The sequence below is a fragment of the Cyprinodon tularosa genome, unplaced genomic scaffold (genome assembly GCF_016077235.1).
Source record: "Cyprinodon tularosa strain WSP-4 unplaced genomic scaffold, ASM1607723v1 ctg39, whole genome shotgun sequence".
In the NCBI taxonomy this organism is placed as follows: domain Eukaryota; kingdom Metazoa; phylum Chordata; class Actinopteri; order Cyprinodontiformes; family Cyprinodontidae; genus Cyprinodon; species Cyprinodon tularosa.
The window spans coordinates 656,070-673,620 of record NW_024039107.1 but is presented as its reverse complement, the minus strand read 5'-3'; the positions used below and the strand labels follow the sequence as shown (position 1 = coordinate 673,620).

Sequence of the window (17,551 nt, the reverse complement as noted above, 5' to 3'; positions counted from 1 at the left end):
GGAGCTGCTTTTCAGCAGAATGCATGAGGTTAAAGAGGTAGCTTACAGCATTTACTGAGTGTCAGGTGGTAATAGAATCAAGCTAACAAATGTTAGCTTAGTGAGCTAACTGTTAAAATATGTATACCTACCCAGAATAAGGTGCTTAGCTAAAAGCTATAATGCTCCTAAAGGCCAGATTAGACTTCTGCACACATTAAATGTCGCTTGGGTCTGATTGCGAACGAGTTTTGCTGCTATGCACCGTCGGTTTGGAATTTCTAGGGACGCACAGCAGTTTCCCGCCAAAGCACAAGGGGGAGCCTATTCGAGAACTCACGAAAACTTGGTGGTCACGAGAACTTTGGCGGTGGCGGCGGGAGTGTTTATCTTCCAAAACAACAATGGCGCGTCTACAAGATATCACGGTCACGGAGTGAATAAAGTGAATGTGATTGGTCATTTATCAAGGGGGCGGGATTGTTGTGGCAATTTTGGTTGTGGCCGGTTTCTCAGAAGCATCTTGCTAACCAGTTAACATAGTGCTAGTAGGTTCCCAATGGGAAATTCCATTGGGACCAAGTAGCACTAAATTGGTGACTTAGAAACGACGCTGTCAAGGAACGCTATGGACAGAGGAAACATGCAAGAGGAGGAGAGTTTAGTGTCGGAGGTCGTGGATGAGTCTCCTCCGTCATCCATTTTTTATTTAGAGGAGGAAAGCGGGATGAAGATGTTGTGGAAGAGGACGCCAGGGCGGCAGAAGCTTGGTTTGGTGTAGAAGGCTTTCAGCCGTACATGTTTGAGCCCTTGCCTCGCAACGCCGCCAGTTCTGTTAGCTCTACGCCTGCAGAAGACACAGACGTCCATCCCCGTGAACACTGGGACGCAACTCAATGGGAAAGGAAAGGATTCTTATTTCAACCGTTGCGTATATTAGCTGCAACATATGAATCGGGTTGCTATGACTGAAAAAATGTGATTGACAGATGACCGTTGATATATGATTGACCGAATTTAGGTGTTCAAGCTGACGTATAACTAACTGGCCGGCATTAAAATAACAGGGGAAGAAACACAGATTTTAAAAATAGAAGTTTTCTAACTTTTGGGACAATATAGTCTGACAAAGAGTACATTTATAAACATGTTTAAGCCAGAATGATTTGATGTTTAAATATGACTCCCCTACGACTTTAAGTTAAAAGGCTTAAAATATATTTTATTAATTCAAATCTAAATTATGCTTATTTTTATTAAAAGTCTGGATGAAATATGTACTTTTTTAAAACAAGTGAGCAGCTATTAGTATTAAAATCCGTTTAAAAATGTTTGTTTTATTAAAAGAAAAAAAAAATGGTTTTAAGAATTTTCATTAGGAATTTAACAGTGAATGATGACCCTGCATAAAGGGTATAGACCAATAAACACTGAGTGCACAGGCACCAGGAAAATAACGAGCAAAACATCCATATTTTCTATATATAGACAAACTATACTTTCCTGCAGCCTTTGCTAACAAATACACATATATTTAAACATCCGTGCTTTCTAGATAAATTATATATAGTGGATAAAATTCTTTCAGGTTTGGGTCTTCCTTTGTCATTGCTTGCCTACTTTTATCAACAATTATTCTGCATAACATTTTTAAGTTTTTATAGTTATTTATCTATAATTTAATTGAAGACTCCTAAATGACTTTCAGAGACACATAATTTTCTCTTTACCCCATAAAACACAAAATCTAGTTCTGAAAAGAGCATGAATTCTGCATCTATCATCTTTAATGTTAGTATATTGATGTGCAGAATTAACTACAGTGTTTTTGTTCAGTTATTGTTAATATATGAAAAATTAAAATGTGTTGAATATTCCGCCATCTGTTTTAGAGGGTAGGGGTGGCCAATGATTGCCCTGGTCCCCCATCTAGGTCCGCCCCTGTATAGATCAATGAGTAAAATCTTGGCCAAAGATGAACATAGTTAATAAGAGGCACTTTATCATTCTTTAATGGGAATTTTCCTCTTTCATTGGTGGCATATTTGCAGGACTTTCAGCGCATGTAGGTCGATGAGGCAGTTTTCTTCATCAGCTCTAGGTGCTGCTGGCAGCCAGAGCTTTTCCCAGGGTTTCAATGAAGCGATGCACGTCTCTGAATGAGTTGTAGAGCGGCGCCGGTGCCACTCGCAGCACGCTGGGCTCCCTCATGTCACACTGCCACAGGAGATCACAAAAAGCACTCATTAGAAAATACGATTTCAATTCAGCTGCAGTGAGTATAAACCTGCGCTTACAGCCACTCCTCTCTTCTCCAGCTCCTGGAAGACTTTCTTGATGGGGACGGAGAAGGAGAGCGACAGCTGGCAGCCTCTGTGCTTGGGGTCAGAGGGCGTGATGATTTGGACGTAGGGTTTGTTAGGCTGGGCCGGCTCCTCTGTGTAGTAGTGCTTTATCAGGTACTCCAGGTACCCTGTTAGGAGTACTGACTTCCTCCGCAGCATCTGCATACTCGTCATATTGAACACCTGGGAAATATTACAACCATCTTTAAACTCATAGATTATTCCCCTAATTACAAAATATCTGATATTACTAATGAAATAGTTACCTCCAAACTAGCATGCAGGGAGCAGACAAGAAGAATGGGTTGATTAGAGAGACGGAAGCCGTTCACTCCGGGCTGCAGCTCCATCACTGGAAAAACATTAAAGTATGACAACATTAAGCTACTTTATAGCCTAAAAGATAAAGTGAAATGAATAGGAGAGTCTGGCTCTGCTCTTGTAATACCACAGAGGGCCACATGGTGGCAGCAAACAGCCAGTTTTTAGTCAGCCCTGGCTTCAGATAGAGGGGAATATTTACCGTTGGTCATTTGAAAACGAGTGTTCAGGTTATGTCCCCACCATCCTAACAACCTGAGGAGACAGAAGTTAAAGAGGTTTATATCAGTGACACAGATCATTCAGGAAAACCAAACCAAAACATCAATGGAAACATTTCTGATATAGTGCAGAAATGTACATTCAGCTACTATCTGACTGAGGACTTTAATTTTTTAAATGTTTTTTTTGATTTAATGTTTTGTTTTTATGAATCTTAGGACACGTTGTGTAAAAAAAAAAATTTAGAAAATACATCAAATCTGTTTATTGGGTGAAAATGTTTTGCAAAGAAAGGAAGGAAATCCATCGATTTTCACAAGTGCTTAATTGCAGAAACTTTTTCATTATAAATTAGTATTTAATGCTTTTTGCAGTTTTCAAGTTGTCATTAGTGGTGTCATTGATAAAATTTGCAAACTGTGCAGAAAGTTTTGCAATAGTAACTGCAAACATTTGCAAACAAAGGTGCACCAGACACTCTGGTCCAATCCGTCCCGTATGCACCATCAGCTCATTTGCGTATCTAGATATACATCCGAGTCGTCCTCCATTTTATTTTGTTAAAAATACCTAAATGATGTTTTCCCTCCCCAAAAATAGTAAACATACTAAAATATAATGTGTTTAAGGTTAATAATGTATTTCCTGAGAAAATAAATGCCTTAAAATCCTTTCAGTTTTACCAGTCTTCCCAATCTGCAACGGAAACGGGATGCTACGCTACTTCCGGGAGCTAACTTTTTCAGCTTTGGATTTAAACATAAATCTAGTCTTATTGAGTTTTATATTTTTGTATAATTTTAACCTTATGCTATATAGTGCGTAATCTAAAGAAAGAAACAGCTAAAATTCAGATAAACACGGTTTAATCATATTTTGCCGGCCTGCTCTGAGCATGATGATGTCAGAGACGAAGAAAATGTAAAAAGCATCTAAATTGTCTCATAAAAGTCATAGAACATTTTTAAAGATTTGTATTACTATACTTTACTGAGTTAAGGATAGAAATAAGTAGTTTTAGTACCATATTTACATTATTTATGGACACCTGGATGTATATCTGTTCGCGCATGCGCAGGATAGATCATGGTTCCAGGACAGATTGGATACACCTGTCCAAAATTATAGGTGAGTGCAGACAGGAGGTCAAATCTACATCCCTTCTCCACTATACGTATTTCCTGTGTGGTTCCTCACTCGCTTGTTTTGTTCTATGACCGCCATTGTGGAAAACGATTCGTTAGACCAGCTATTTAAAGGACATATTAAAATCTAATCATAATATAAAAAAAATAGGAATTAAAAATAAAAATCCTATCAGATTTGTAGTCCCCACACTGCAGATATATTAGAATCTGTCCTTAAAGTACAACCAAACCCATTTACACAGATAAAAAAGTTAAGATGAAGTTGGTTAATTCTGAAGAGATGCTGGTTTAGAGTTCAAAGGATCCTGAGTTCAACTCCTGGTTCATCTCTGAAATCCCAGAGAATTAAATAATAGAATCCCTATAAAGATTAAGTCATTTTATTGGCTTTCAAAGTGAAAATTGAATCAAAAAGATAAATCAGCTACGAGAAGAGGTTAAAGTGTGACAGGGGTGGTGTGATTGTTAAAGCATCGGCTCTGAAACTAGAAGCTCATGAGTTCAAAGCGAGGTGCGTGAGAACGCCGGGACCCTTTTTACACCTGGATCCCTGCTCTGTTTCGCCCTCATGTCTCTCCGTTATCACACAAACTTCCCCGCACTTCCTCCTCGGCCGTATCTAGACCCACAGCTAGTTCCTGATTGTCCCTCTTGCGTTGTGGCGTGGAATAACATAGCGCAGACTACGCTTCAATATTGGGCATAAATCAAGAAATACACACTGCTGCTGCGGAGGATAACCAGCCCATTACACCTTTTTTGTTTTTTTACATAATCATGTGATGACTGTATGATTTTATCTAGGGATGCACAATATAATCGCCCCCCTATCGGTATCAGCCTGTATCGGCCTTAAAACTGAATATCGGACATCGGCCAGCCCTCCGATATTTAACCCGATATTTGATCAGCTTCTGAGTTTCTAAAGGCTAAAAAAAAAAAAAATACTACTACTTCTTCTTTCTCAAAAACTTCTTTTTTACAGACTTAAAAACTTCTAAAGACGAGGGAAAAAATATTGATACATTAAAATATCACAATATCTTCATATGCTGATATATTGCCATTTAAAAACACCATATCAATCTCTTTTACTAATGAAATATTGCTATATGTCATCGTTATGCTACGAAATCCCCCGAAAATTCACGAAATGTTGCCATATTTTTATATGTTGATATATTGACGCGGTATCGATCTATTTTACTAACAAAATCTCACAAGAATTTGCAAAATATCACGAGTTTGTAACAGAACGATGAAATTTCACCAGATTTTGAAAGTAAAATGGATCGATACCGCGTTTTTAAAAATCAATTTGATATCAGCATATGAAAATATATTTGAGTATATTATTTTTCAAAGTGTCAGAAATGGATAACAAAACTGCTATTTTCAATGACTACTTATTTTTGTCCAGCTTTATCATCGGTATCGATATCGGTTATCGGCTACATGAGGTTTAAAATATCGGCATATCGGCCAAAATCCCAATATCGTGCATCCCTAGATTTTATCCCTATTATAGATATGTATATATGCTGCAGTTGTTGCAATAAAACATGGAGGAAATCCAGAGATTAAACCAAAGATCCAGTTATTTGTACAACGTTACGTAATTTGTCATGAGTCAGGTTTGCGTAACTCACGTGGGTTTGATGGTATCTTTGTGTTTTTCATGAATGAACGCCGCGGCCAGACCACCAGCTCCTGAATTCAAATACTTTAAACCAAACACAGGCGTCAGGAAGAGAGATGCGAGTCTGTCTCATGTCCTGCATTCATCTCACCTTGTAGGAGCACCAGCAGGCAAAGTCAACCTCCCAGTCATGCAGCTTTAGCTCAACATTTCCCACTGCATGGGCGCAGTCGAATCCAACAAAGCAGCCCTGATGAAACACAAAAAGCTGTTGGATTCTTCTTCTTCTTTTGAAAACCCACAACATGTGATGGTACAGGTACCTTTCTGTGGCCAGCCTTTGTGATGGCCTGCATGTCGAACAGCTGACCGGTGTAGAACTGAACCCCGCCAAACATCACCACAGCGATGGCGTCGCCTTCTTTCTCGATTACGTCCAGGATGTCTTCAGTTCTCAGGGTGTGTTCTCCCTGATCAGATGGGGAAAGAGATCAGATTTCTGGGAAGCAGCGATCGATGGGACAGAAGAGATGCGATGGATGATGTTCTGGACGCACCGGTCTGGGAGAGAGCAGCAGCATGCTGTCTGCAGGTTCAAATCCTCGCAGGCGGATCTGAGACTCTATGGCGTACTGAGGACAGTGGAGGAAAACTTACGATACAAAAAATGGCTCAAGAAACAGGAAAGTTTGGGATTTTTATCAAAAGAATTATTATTCAAATAAAGTGAAAAGGAACCATGCAGCATGCATTTAAAAAGGACATTATCGTCTGCATAGAGGGAAAGTTTGAGACATACGTGATCTGAAGGAAAGGCCTTGTCCTCCAGAAGGATTTTATGTCTAGTTGAAGTTGGTTTGTAGAAGGACAGCTGCAAAATGAGACAAATTAAATAAATTACATTTTTTTCTCTTAAAAAATGATTTACTTTTCAAATATTTATCCAGATGTTACCATTAGAAGGTGCAGATTAACCGTCAGGCCATTCATCAGTGCTACCTCCTCAGTTTTAGCTCCTGAAATTAAATAATCATCTTATTGGACCTTGAAATGTACTGATCATCTTACATATGAGATACAGATTAGAAAAAAGTTTTAAACACTTGATTAAAAAAAAGTAATCTGAAGTTGTTAAGCAGAAAATTGATGTGGAGTTCCTGAAAAGGAGAGGTTAATAAAGTGGTTTGAACTCATCAGTTCAGGGGGTTATCTGCTGTTGAACTTCAGACTCTACAGAAGCAGGATTGGAAAGAAGGAAACATGTGGAAATAACTGAACAACAGCTTTAAAAAACATCAAGCAGCCTGTTCTTTATTGTGCTTTTACTTTTTAACCTTAAAATTAGAAACTTGCAGATTAAAGTCTGACTTTGCTACTTTTCCTGCAGATAGTATCTGAAACCCACAGGTTACTTTAGGAGGTTATGTTTTAATGTTTGTTTTTAACAGCTTTGCCGTGATTTACGGTAACTTTACTGCTTATTTACTGGTTATATATTACAGTGTTTACGTTAGTTTTATGGATTAATCCAACGCATTGTGTTTGCTTAAGGTGTAAAAACAATCACATTGATGTTCTTTGTTTTATTGATGATTTATTGATGATTTTTTTTATGTCTTTCTGTCCATGTTCTTTAGGTGTTTTTGTATTTTTTTCCAAACTCACCAACAATTTTTGCCATCATGTCTTCAAGGTTGTTCTCAGCCCACGCCCAAGGCCTCGACCCGATGGTGTGACCATGGACAGCTCTGTTTAAAACAAAATTAATAAAATCAGACATCAGAAATGATTCATACACTAAACGTGACATGAACTGACAGTTTGGCCCAGTTGTCGAGCTCCTCTTCAAGATATTTCCGTGCGTTTTTAGGTTGGAGGCCCAGAGAGTTCCCGCACAGGTAGACGCATTCTTCGCTTCCATCCACCAGCGACAGATCAGCTGCAGAGATGGAAACTAAACCATCACACTCCGAGTTCATGTTGTCGCATCCTTAGAGCAACATTTTCTACTCACAGGGAGGCAGGTCGGCAATTTTGGGCACCAGGAAGTTCCCCCTGAGGTGTCGCAGTTTGTCGTTTTCATCAAAGTACTCGGCTACTTTCTCAGAGGTCGGACTGCAGCCCAGCAAGCCGGACACTTTTTTCACAGCCTCTGTGGGATCTAAGTCAAAAAGCTGATCCATGGGAGCAGAAAGCCTGCAGGGATAAACAAAGAGATGTAAAGATCTCCCATCTAGATAAACTGACCTTTGAATCCTCTTTTTAATGAAAGCTTCATGGCCTCTTCAATAATTACCTGCTAGATTTAAAGCTTTAAAAAGAAGTCGTGTTTGGGGATGGATTTACTTTAAGGGAATGTTCTGATCTGCTCTGAAACCAAAACAAATGTTATATTAAAGGTCACAACCTTTATTTTCTCTGACTGTGAGGTATTTCAATGCCTCACTAAATGTAATGTAGATGTAACCCAGGCTTTCCCTCTTTTAACCTGCAACTGGTGGAAGACACCCTATGGACTCTGCGTTGTGTTTTCTTTTGGGTGAAGGTGGGATGTGTTCCGTGCAGAAGGGGAATCAGACACAGGGCTCGTAGTTGTGGGGAGAACTTGGCGCGTTTATTCTGTCCACCTTACAGGAAGTAAAACACACTGTCAGCAACCGTTTTTCTTTCTTTTTTTACAAAATAATCAAACATCACCAGTACAAAATGTAATATGCAAACTAAACAAACAGAAATAGCACAGTATATTAGGATAATTTATATTTTACACCGGCTAGCAGAGCTGCTGCTTACCTTACAGGCAGTAAAACACACTGTGAGAAATACAGCAATTCCTGCACAAAAATCCCCTGAACTACGGTGTCCCCAACAGGACAAACATGTTAGAACTGCAGTAGTGCCAGTAATTACAGAAAGCAAAAGCAACATCCTTTGGAACATTTATGCACTGGGTTACATAGACATCATGGACTCAGACCTGAGCCGTAAGTAAATAAATAACTCCTGTCACTGCATTAAGGCTGGACTTTAATGCATTTAATGTCATTCATATCTATATAAGTTTTGCAACTGATTAAATGTATATTTCATGTTTTTCTAATTATTTTTAATTGATGTTCTCTTGTTTTAATTTGCCTAAAATGTCTGATTGACCCTTTCTCTGCTGCTGTGTCTCACTGTCTTCATGTCTGTCACTCTTTATAAAGTGAAAGTGTTGTGGAAGTGCTAACTTACAGTGGATCAGTCGGTTACAGACGCTTCCTCTCTGCTGACGGGACTCGGACAGACTGACTCCTCAGAGATGCTCTTTAACCCCTCAGTGTGCGATGGTTAATCATTGCATGGATGAACACACCTCCAGCTCCTGATAATGGCTGCACAGCTCAACTAAACCTACGGCTGAAATCACTCCTGTCATTGTTTAGTTTTTTGTTTTCCCAATACTTGGTTCCTCTTTTCTGTGGTTTCAGTTTCATGTGTGATGTTCAGATTAAACTGAAATGTGTTCAGATGGTCTCAGACAGCTGGGATTTGTTCCCATTTAGAAACCAGGGAAGGTGAAGACTGTAAAAAATAAAACAATTTGATTTTGGTTGATCAGTAAAAACTTTTTCCTGACTCTATAAATGTTACTGTAAAATCAAATGATTTAAGTGTAATTTCAAATAATCTCCATTACTCTCCCTGTCCACCAGGGGGCATAAAGAATATTCTGTTCATATTTATAGTACTTTATATGATTAATGTAAAGCATCTTGAAACATGATGCACATTTAAAAAGCAGCATTATTTGAAGCCTCCCCCCTCAATGGTTCAGTCCACCTCCCCTCTCTATAAATCAAAATGGATCCCTCCACTTCCTGTTTGTCAGTAGTCCTTTCACCTGGAGCACATGGAGCAAACATGGGTAAGAATCCTCCTCAGCTTTTATTTTTCTATTTCTGTCACTTGATTGTGATAGTTTTACTCTCTCTGGTTACATAAAATGCATTCCTTAATAAATCTGAATAATCTGGACGTTTCAATGCTGCTGAAGTTTTTGATGCATCAGAATTCAATAATTAACCCCATTGGATTATAATATCAAGGGCGTAGGTTTGTTTTCAACTTTGGTAGGGACACTATTCTTCAGTTTCATTGGTCCTTTGCAAAAATATGCATGCTCTTTTTTTATGCTTAATGTGAGCTTCAGGGCTCATTTTGTTTAAAGAGAACAGCAGCATTTCTTGCTACATTAATACAAATCTTATAAGCACTACATGGCATGCACTAGATGCTGTTTATCAGTATTTAAAGCATCACTGGCTCTGATGGATGTGGAATTAGGACTTTTTCCACTTTGAAAAGGATTGCATTTAAATTTACCTGCGACTAGGACAGTGTCTATTTAACCAAATATAGTCTAAATATGTCTGTAATATGTGGATTTATCCTGTGTTTTCTTCTGAAGATATAGAATTGTGCAGAGGTAAAGAGAGGTAAAACCCACTCTTATTTTTTTTTCTAATATGCTCTCTCTGGATCATGCAAAATAATACATTCAAGGGACGGTAAATAAATGTATTGTATTTACATGTGCACTGGAACTAGAAGAGGAACTGACACTGAGCATTTAAAATATTAATATTAGAAGTTGTACATCTGGGCTATAGTTACTCTGTGTAGCTAAATTCATGTATTTTATCTAGGGCTGAAACAATTAATCATATTAACAAATTATTTAAATAATCGTGAACTAATTTAGTAATTGATTAATCGTTAACTGGAATATAGGGCCACTTAAATGTGGCTTTAGCCGACAGAGCGACCCACATAGAGCAGGAATCATACCAAGATTGTAAAAAAAAATATGTAAACATTTTGCATTTAGGAAGTAAAACATTTTTGTCTGTCAATATTCTCCATCCAGAACTCTTCCAAAGGAAACGTTTAAACGTTTCTGTTTCACCTGGTTTCATTTCATAAAAGATCTTCTTTAATGAGCCTTTGGCTATCTGATTAAAAGATAAAATAAAAGAAATCCTAACGTTGTTAACTTACATTTCTCAAGTTCCAAAAATCAAAAAACTCTCTCCTGCTTCTTTACAGAACTCCAATCAGAAGCTTTTGCCTGTTTTAGCGTAGATAATATTAAGTTTTTTAATTTGACTAGTTTCTTGGCCCAATATTAATTTATTTTAGCGTCTTTTTTTTCGCGCTCCAAGCACCCGCACCCGCACACATACAGACTAGAAAACACGCAATCAGAAAGAGAGAAGGCGGAACTTAAGGCAGAATAATCAGAGAGTTAAACCGCGCAGCACAGTTGATGCGCTGCTGAAAGGGACAGGAAAGAGCAGGCAGCTGCAGCTACCAGGCAGAGGAGCTGGGAGAGGAAAAGAAGCGGCTGCTGTATAGTAAATTATAAACATGTTGTTCACATCCGATTATTGGTAGGGACAAATAGGTCCGTCCTAAATTTTGGTAGGGACATGTCCCTATGGTCCCTATGCAAACCTACGCCCATGTATAATATAATCACTCAAACTTAAACAGCAGATTTTCCTATTTACTTAAATGTTATATGAATAATAGTGCCGCATGCACATAGATCTAAAACACAGACATTATACTCAATACAGATATTTATTCACATGGCAAATCTACACAGGCTCTAGCACAGATTAGCTTAGTTTTAAAGGACAGCTCAGTTTATAAAAAGTAGTGAGGAAGCCAGGAGGAAAACACAGGAGAAAGAGGGGGGTTAGCCAATCATTATACACATCAATATACTAACATTAAAGATAAGTACAGAATTCATGCTCTTTTCAGAACTAGATTTTGTGTTTTATGGAGTAAAGAGAAAATGATTTGTCTCTGAAAGTCATCTAAGAATCTTGAGTGAAATCATATATTAATAACTATTTTAATGAAAATGTATTAAATAATTATGTAGATATTAATACTTGTAGATATATATTTTATGCAGAATGATAAAAAAGTAAAAGTAGGTAAGTAATGACAAAGGAAGAGATGTTTATCTTTTATCTAGAAAGCACGGATGTTTGACCCCCTCAGTGTACATTGGTTTTCACGGCTGTTTAAATATATAACTATACAGAAATAGCATATAAATAACTATACTAGTACTGGTCCAAAAAATGTATATATATATATATATATATACACAATATATTCACATTTTCTTTCTTCATTTCTCCTCAGACCTTTTTAAATAACTTTTTATGGATCACATTTTCCTCACTTCCTATTGCTAACAATTGACCAAAAACGCTAAATAAATCTAGCAAACTGAGAGGACGTCAATTTTCCATACGCAAAATGTGTTATGTGTCAACAATAGTGGAACAAATTTCACTCCACTTATTCAATCAATTATCAGATATTTTAGGAGAAAATTGCTCCAAAACTGCCATAATATCGTTCAGAGCTGATTGAAATGTGAATAACAAATGTTTTCTTTTCCCAGGTTTGCGTCCTCAGAAGGCCGATTAAGTCATAGACTCCAGATGCGCTCAAAGGGAAAAAGGTACTTTGATATACGGTAATACAAATATGTGAATAGTTCCATCCGTTTGATTTAGCTAAAAGTTTTTATCTGTTTGGCTGTAATTGAAGGACAGATTCTAATATATCTGCAGAATGGGGACTATAAATCTGATATGATTTTTTTTTTTTTCTTGTTTATTTTTGTTGTTGAATATCAGAGATTTGATCCAGTCGAGGTAGACCGCATCCTTGGAGGACGCTGCCCATGAATTTGAACACAGTGTGAGTTTGGTGATCCATCTTCCTGAACTTAAATCCTTTGTTTCTTGTCTTGTCCTTAATATAACTTTACTTTAATATATATATTTTGAAAAAGAAATAACATATCTTTTTTTTTTTCCAGGGGAGCTGCAACATGTGTGGTTAAGTGGTTTGCTAATAATCCAATTTTGGACCTGGTAAATCAGTGAAATTACTCAATAACTGCTACAGTAAAGGGGAGCCAGGATGCCAGGGAAGTGGGGATATGTGACTTTCCACCCTGACTGTACTTTTTGTTAACCTTGATTGTTTTCATTTTATGTAACAGGTAAATAAAAAGGATAAATAAAACAAAAAAGAAACTGAGTTTTTCTGCTTTTCCTTCTCTCTAAAAATATACCCGTTTTATCTCTATTAAGTTGAAATTGGAGGTTCCCAAAAGATAATACTGTTCTGTTTTCTTAGTCGCAATGAAACTTCTAAAAATGGTAAACTTTGACAAAGTATAACACTTGTTTCTTTTCAAAACATCAATAAATGTCATTTATAAACATGTAAAGTACATGTTACGTTGTAACATGTTACAAGTTACATGTAACGCATTACATTGTTACTTGTAACACAAGTAACTTGTAACTTTTTACATGTAACAAGTTACATGTGTTACAAGTAACAATTGTTACTTAACTTAATTGTTACTTAACACAATTACATGTGTTAAGTAACACATGTAACTTGTTACATGTGTCACTTGTAACTTGTTGTAACAAGTTAATGTAAGTTACATGTGTAACATGTAACACAAGTAAAGTGTTACAAGTGTTACACGTAACACGTTACTTGTGTTACATGTGTTACATGTAACGTGTTACAAGTGTTACATGTAAAAAAATGACTAAATAACATTTATCTTTGTTTTCACTTTACATGTAACACTTGTAACACATTTAACGTGTTACAAGTGTTACATGTAACAGTTGTAACACATTACACGTGTTACATGTAACACGTGTAACGTGTTACACGTAACACATGCAACACATGTAACGTGTTATGTGTAACACGTGTAACACATGTAACGTGTTACATGTGTTACATGTAACACATGTAACATGTGTTACAAGTGTTACAAGTGTTACACGTAACACATGTAACACGTTACATGTGTTACGTGTAAAAAAAAAAAATGAACCGACCCACCGCAGTGGGTAGTACCAGGCTACGTCAACCACAGATGGATTTGAACTCAGACTCTGCACCACTGGCGCCTTACGGTCGCAGACAATACCACTCTGCTATGACACCTGTCACACTTTGGACATTTCTCCGGGCGCATTTATCTTTTTACTTTCTCTTCCACCGTCTTGAAAACAGAAGATTGACTTCTAAGGGATTTGAACCCAACAGCTTCTAGTTTGGAACTCAACACTTTAACATCCATGACACAGGATGTGTCACACTTTGGACATTTCTTCAGGCGCATTTATCTTTGTTTTCTCTTCCACTGTTGTGAAAGCAGAACATCAACTTCTCAAGGATTTGAACCCACAAGCTTCTAATTTGGAAGTCAACGCTTTAACATCCATGACACAGGATCTGTCGAACGTTGGACATTTCTCCTGGCGCATTTATCTTTTTGTTTTCTCTTGCACCATCGTGAAAACAGAAGATTGACTTCTAAGGGATTTGAACCCAAGAGCTTCTAGTTTGGAACTCAACACTTTAACATTTATGACAAAGGATCTGTCACACTTTGGACATTTCTCCTGGCGCATTTATCTTTTTGTTTTCTCTTCCACCGTCTTGAAAACAGAACATCAACTTCTCAAGGATTTGAACCCACAAGCTTCTAGTTTGGAAGTCAACGCTTTAACATCCATGACACAGGATCTGTCAAACATTGGACATTTTTCCAGGCGCATTTATCTTTTTGTTTTCTCTTTCACCATCGTGAAAACAGAAGATTGACTTCCAAGGGATTTGAACCCAACAGATTCCAGTTTGGAAGTCAAGGCTTTAACATCCATGACACAGGATCTGTCACACTTCGGACATTTCTTCGGGCGCATTTATCTTTGTTTTCTCTTCCACCGTTGTGAAAGCAGAACATCAACTTCTCAAGGATTTGAACCCACAAGCTTCTAGTTTGGAAGTCAACACTTTAACATCCATGACAAAGGATCTGTCACACTTTGGACATTTCTCCTGGCGCATTTATCTTTTTGTTTTCTCTTCCACCGTCTTGAAAACAGAAGATTGACTTCTAAGGGATTTGAACCCAACAGTTTCCAGTTTGGAAGTCAACGCTTTAACATTCTTGACACAGGACCTGTCACACTCTAGACTTTTCTCCGGGCGCCTTTATCTTTTTGTTTTCTCTTCCACCATGGTGAAAACAGAACATCAACTTCTCAAGGGTTTGAACCCACGAGCTTCTAGTTTGGAAGTCAACACTTTAACATCCATGACAAAGAATTTGTCACACTCCAGACTTTTCTCCGGGCGCATTTATCTTTTTGTTTTCTCTTCCACCTAGTCAAAACAGAACATAAACGTCTCAAGAGTTTGAACCCACAAGCTTCTAGTTTGGAAGTCAATGCTTTAACATCCATGACAAAGAATCTGTCACACTCCAGACTTTTCTCCGGGCGCATTTATCTTTTTGTTTTCTCTTCCACCTAGTCAAAACAGAACATCAACTTCTCAAGAGTTTGAACCCACAAGCTTCTAGTTTGGAAGTCAATGCTTTAACATCCATGACTTGTTTTATCCTACAGTTATTAGATAAAGGCAAAAACTACTATAAGATTTGAACCCGTGAGATTCCAGTTTGGGGATGCTGCTGAAGGTTGCAGGTTTGATTCCCGGCACGGGGTCTTTCTGCATGGAGTTTGCATGTTCTCCCTGAGCATATGTGGGTTTTCTCTGGGTACTCCAGCTTCAAGTCCAAAAGCATGACTGTTAGGTCAATTGGCTTCTCTAAATTCTCCTTAGGTGTGTTCGTGAATGTTGTTTGTCTTTGTGTTGCCCTCTGATGCTGGTGACCTGTCCAGGGTAGACCCTGCCTCTCGCCTGTAGATAGCTGGAGATAGGCACCAGCACCCTGCTTCGGATAAGTGTGAAGGAAGGTGGATGGATGGGATACTTGTTCTATCTGCTGATATACAGGTGCTGGTCATAAAATTAGAATATCATGAAAAAATAGAGTGATTTCAGTAATTCCATTTAAAAAGTGAAACTTGTATATTATATTCATACATTACATACAAACTCATATATTTCAGATGTTTATTTTGTTTTATTTTGATGATTACAAATGACAACAAATGAAAATCTCAAATTCATCATATCAGAAAATTAGAATATTACTGAAGACCAATAAAAACAAAGGATTTATAGAAATGTTGGCCAACTGAAAAGTATGAACATGAAAAGTATGAGCATGTACAGCACTCAGTATTTAGTTGGGCCTCCTTTGGCCTGTATTACTGCAGCAATGCGGCGTGGCATGGAGTCGATCAGTCTGTGGCACTGCTCAGGTGTTATGATAGCCCAGGTTGCTCTAATAGTGGCTTTTAGCTCTTCTGAATTGTTGGGTCTGGTGTATTGCATCTTCTTCTTCACAATACCCCATAGATTTTCTATGGGGTTAAGGTCAGGAGAGTTTGCTGGCCAATTAAGAACAGGGATACCATGGTCCTTCAACCAGGTACTGGTAGCTTTGGCACTGTGTGCAGGTGCCAAGTCCTGTTGGAAAATGAAATCTGCATCTCCAAAAAGTTGGTCAGCTGCAGGAAGCATGAAGTGCTCTAAAACTTCCTGGTATGTGGCTGCGTTGACCCTGGACCTCAGAAAACACAATGGACCAACACCAGGAGATGACATGGCACCCCAAACCATCACTGACTGTGGAAACTTTACACTGGACTTCAAGCAACGTGGATGAAGTGCCTCTCTTCTTTTCCTCCAGACTCTGGGACCTTGATTTCCAAAGGAAATGCAAAATTTACTTTCATCAGAGAACATGACTTTGGACCACTCACCAGCAGTCCAGTCCTGTTTCTCTTTAGCCCAGGCAAGACGCTTCTGACGCTGTCTGTGGTTCAAGAGTGGCTTGACACAAGGAATGCGACAGCAGAAACCCATGTCTTTCATACGTCTGTGTGTGGTGGTTCTTGAAGCACTCACTCCAGCTGCAGTCCACTCTTTGTGAATCTCCCCCACATTTTTGAAGGGGTTTTGTTTCACAATCCTCTCCAGGGTGCGGTTATCTCTCTTTCTTGTACACTTTTTTCGACCACATCTTTTCCTTCCCTTCGCCTCTCTATTAATGTGCTTGCACACTGAGCTCTGTGAACAGCCAGCCTCTTTAGCGATGACCTTTTGTGTCTTGCCCTCCTTGTGCAAGGTGTCGATGGTCGTCTTTTGGACAACTGTCAAGTCAGCAGTCTTCCCCATGATTGTGTAGCCTATAGAACTAGACTGAAAGACCATTTAAAGGCTTTTGCAGGTGGTTTGAGTTAATTAGCTGATTAGAGTGTGGCACCAGGGGCCATCAATTTTCAACCTTTTCACAATATTCTAATTTTCTGATATGATGAATTTGAGATCTTCATTTGTTGTCATTTGTAATCATCAAAATTAAACAAAATAAACATCTGAAATATATGAGTTTGTATGTAATGTATGAATATAATATACAAGTTTCACTTTTTAAATGGAATTACTGAAATCAATCTACTTTTTCATGATATTCTAATTTTATGACCAGCACCTGTATATCTAAAATAGATATAAGAAAACCTCAGCAGAAGGAGGATGATTGCTTTGTTTTTCTGTGAGTAAGTGAAGGATCTCATCTTGATCCCTTTCAGAAGTTTTTGACGGACCTAAAGTAAAAAGGAAACTGCTTTCATTCATAAGACTTGGAATCCTAAGGTTCTGAGTTTTGAGCACCACTCCCACAGACTGCCACTCTGGGTCTCCGAACAAGACCGTTAACCCCATACTGCTCCCGGGGGCCGCACAATGGCAGCTCACTGCTCCTCAAGGGGATGTGTTAAATGTTGAGGGTAATTTCTCCCATGTTAGATCAATAAGGTTCAATTATCATTATCAATGCATTTCTTTTCAATAAGACATGGAAT

The 17,551-nt window shown here is 38.2% G+C and overlaps 1 protein-coding gene and 1 long non-coding RNA gene across 6 annotated transcripts; one reads left to right on the top strand and one right to left on the bottom strand.

Moving 5' to 3' along the window:
• Nucleotides 1–1,964: 1,964 nt before the first annotated feature.
• kynu (kynureninase) lies at nucleotides 1,965–9,043 on the bottom strand. Of its 5 annotated transcripts, XM_038297497.1 has the most exons (17): nucleotides 8,889–9,035; nucleotides 8,223–8,281; nucleotides 8,143–8,177; nucleotides 7,951–8,024; nucleotides 7,669–7,850; nucleotides 7,473–7,593; nucleotides 7,320–7,402; nucleotides 6,609–6,670; nucleotides 6,454–6,525; nucleotides 6,212–6,286; nucleotides 5,978–6,124; nucleotides 5,806–5,904; nucleotides 5,665–5,738; nucleotides 2,848–2,900; nucleotides 2,591–2,676; nucleotides 2,277–2,507; nucleotides 1,965–2,196 (listed from the first exon to the last, which is right to left on the bottom strand). In XM_038297497.1, the coding sequence occupies exons 5-17, from the start codon at nucleotides 7,835–7,837 to the stop codon at nucleotides 2,077–2,079; spliced, it is 1,392 nt and encodes a 463-aa protein (XP_038153425.1). In that variant the 5' UTR covers nucleotides 7,838–7,850; nucleotides 7,951–8,024; nucleotides 8,143–8,177; nucleotides 8,223–8,281; nucleotides 8,889–9,035; the 3' UTR covers nucleotides 1,965–2,076. The 5 variants fall into 5 exon arrangements, with proteins under 5 accessions (XP_038153425.1, XP_038153423.1, XP_038153424.1 ...); XM_038297495.1 differs by having other exon boundaries at nucleotides 8,143–8,281; XM_038297496.1 differs by having other exon boundaries at nucleotides 7,951–8,019; nucleotides 8,143–8,281.
• Nucleotides 9,044–9,475: 432 nt separating this feature from the next.
• Nucleotides 9,476–12,770, top strand: LOC119791426. The gene is made up of 4 exons (XR_005281857.1): nucleotides 9,476–9,561; nucleotides 12,124–12,183; nucleotides 12,362–12,425; nucleotides 12,547–12,770. It is a non-coding gene; the product is annotated as an uncharacterized LOC119791426 (long non-coding RNA).
• The last annotated feature ends 4,781 nt before the right edge of the window (nucleotides 12,771–17,551 follow it).

Bases quoted from the DNA above. Each gene is read 5' to 3' on its own strand.
- kynu (XM_038297499.1), bottom strand. From the start codon at position 7,837: ATGGATCAGCTTTTTGACTTAGATCCCACAGAGGCTGTGAAAAAAGTG. The intron at 6,526-6,608 runs GTAACATCTGGA...CTCATTTTGCAG, and splicing joins TTAATCTGCACCTTCTAATG to CTGTCCTTCTACAAACCAAC. The intron at 5,905-5,977 runs GTACCTGTACCA...GTGTTTCATCAG, and splicing joins CAAAGGCTGGCCACAGAAAG to GGCTGCTTTGTTGGATTCGA.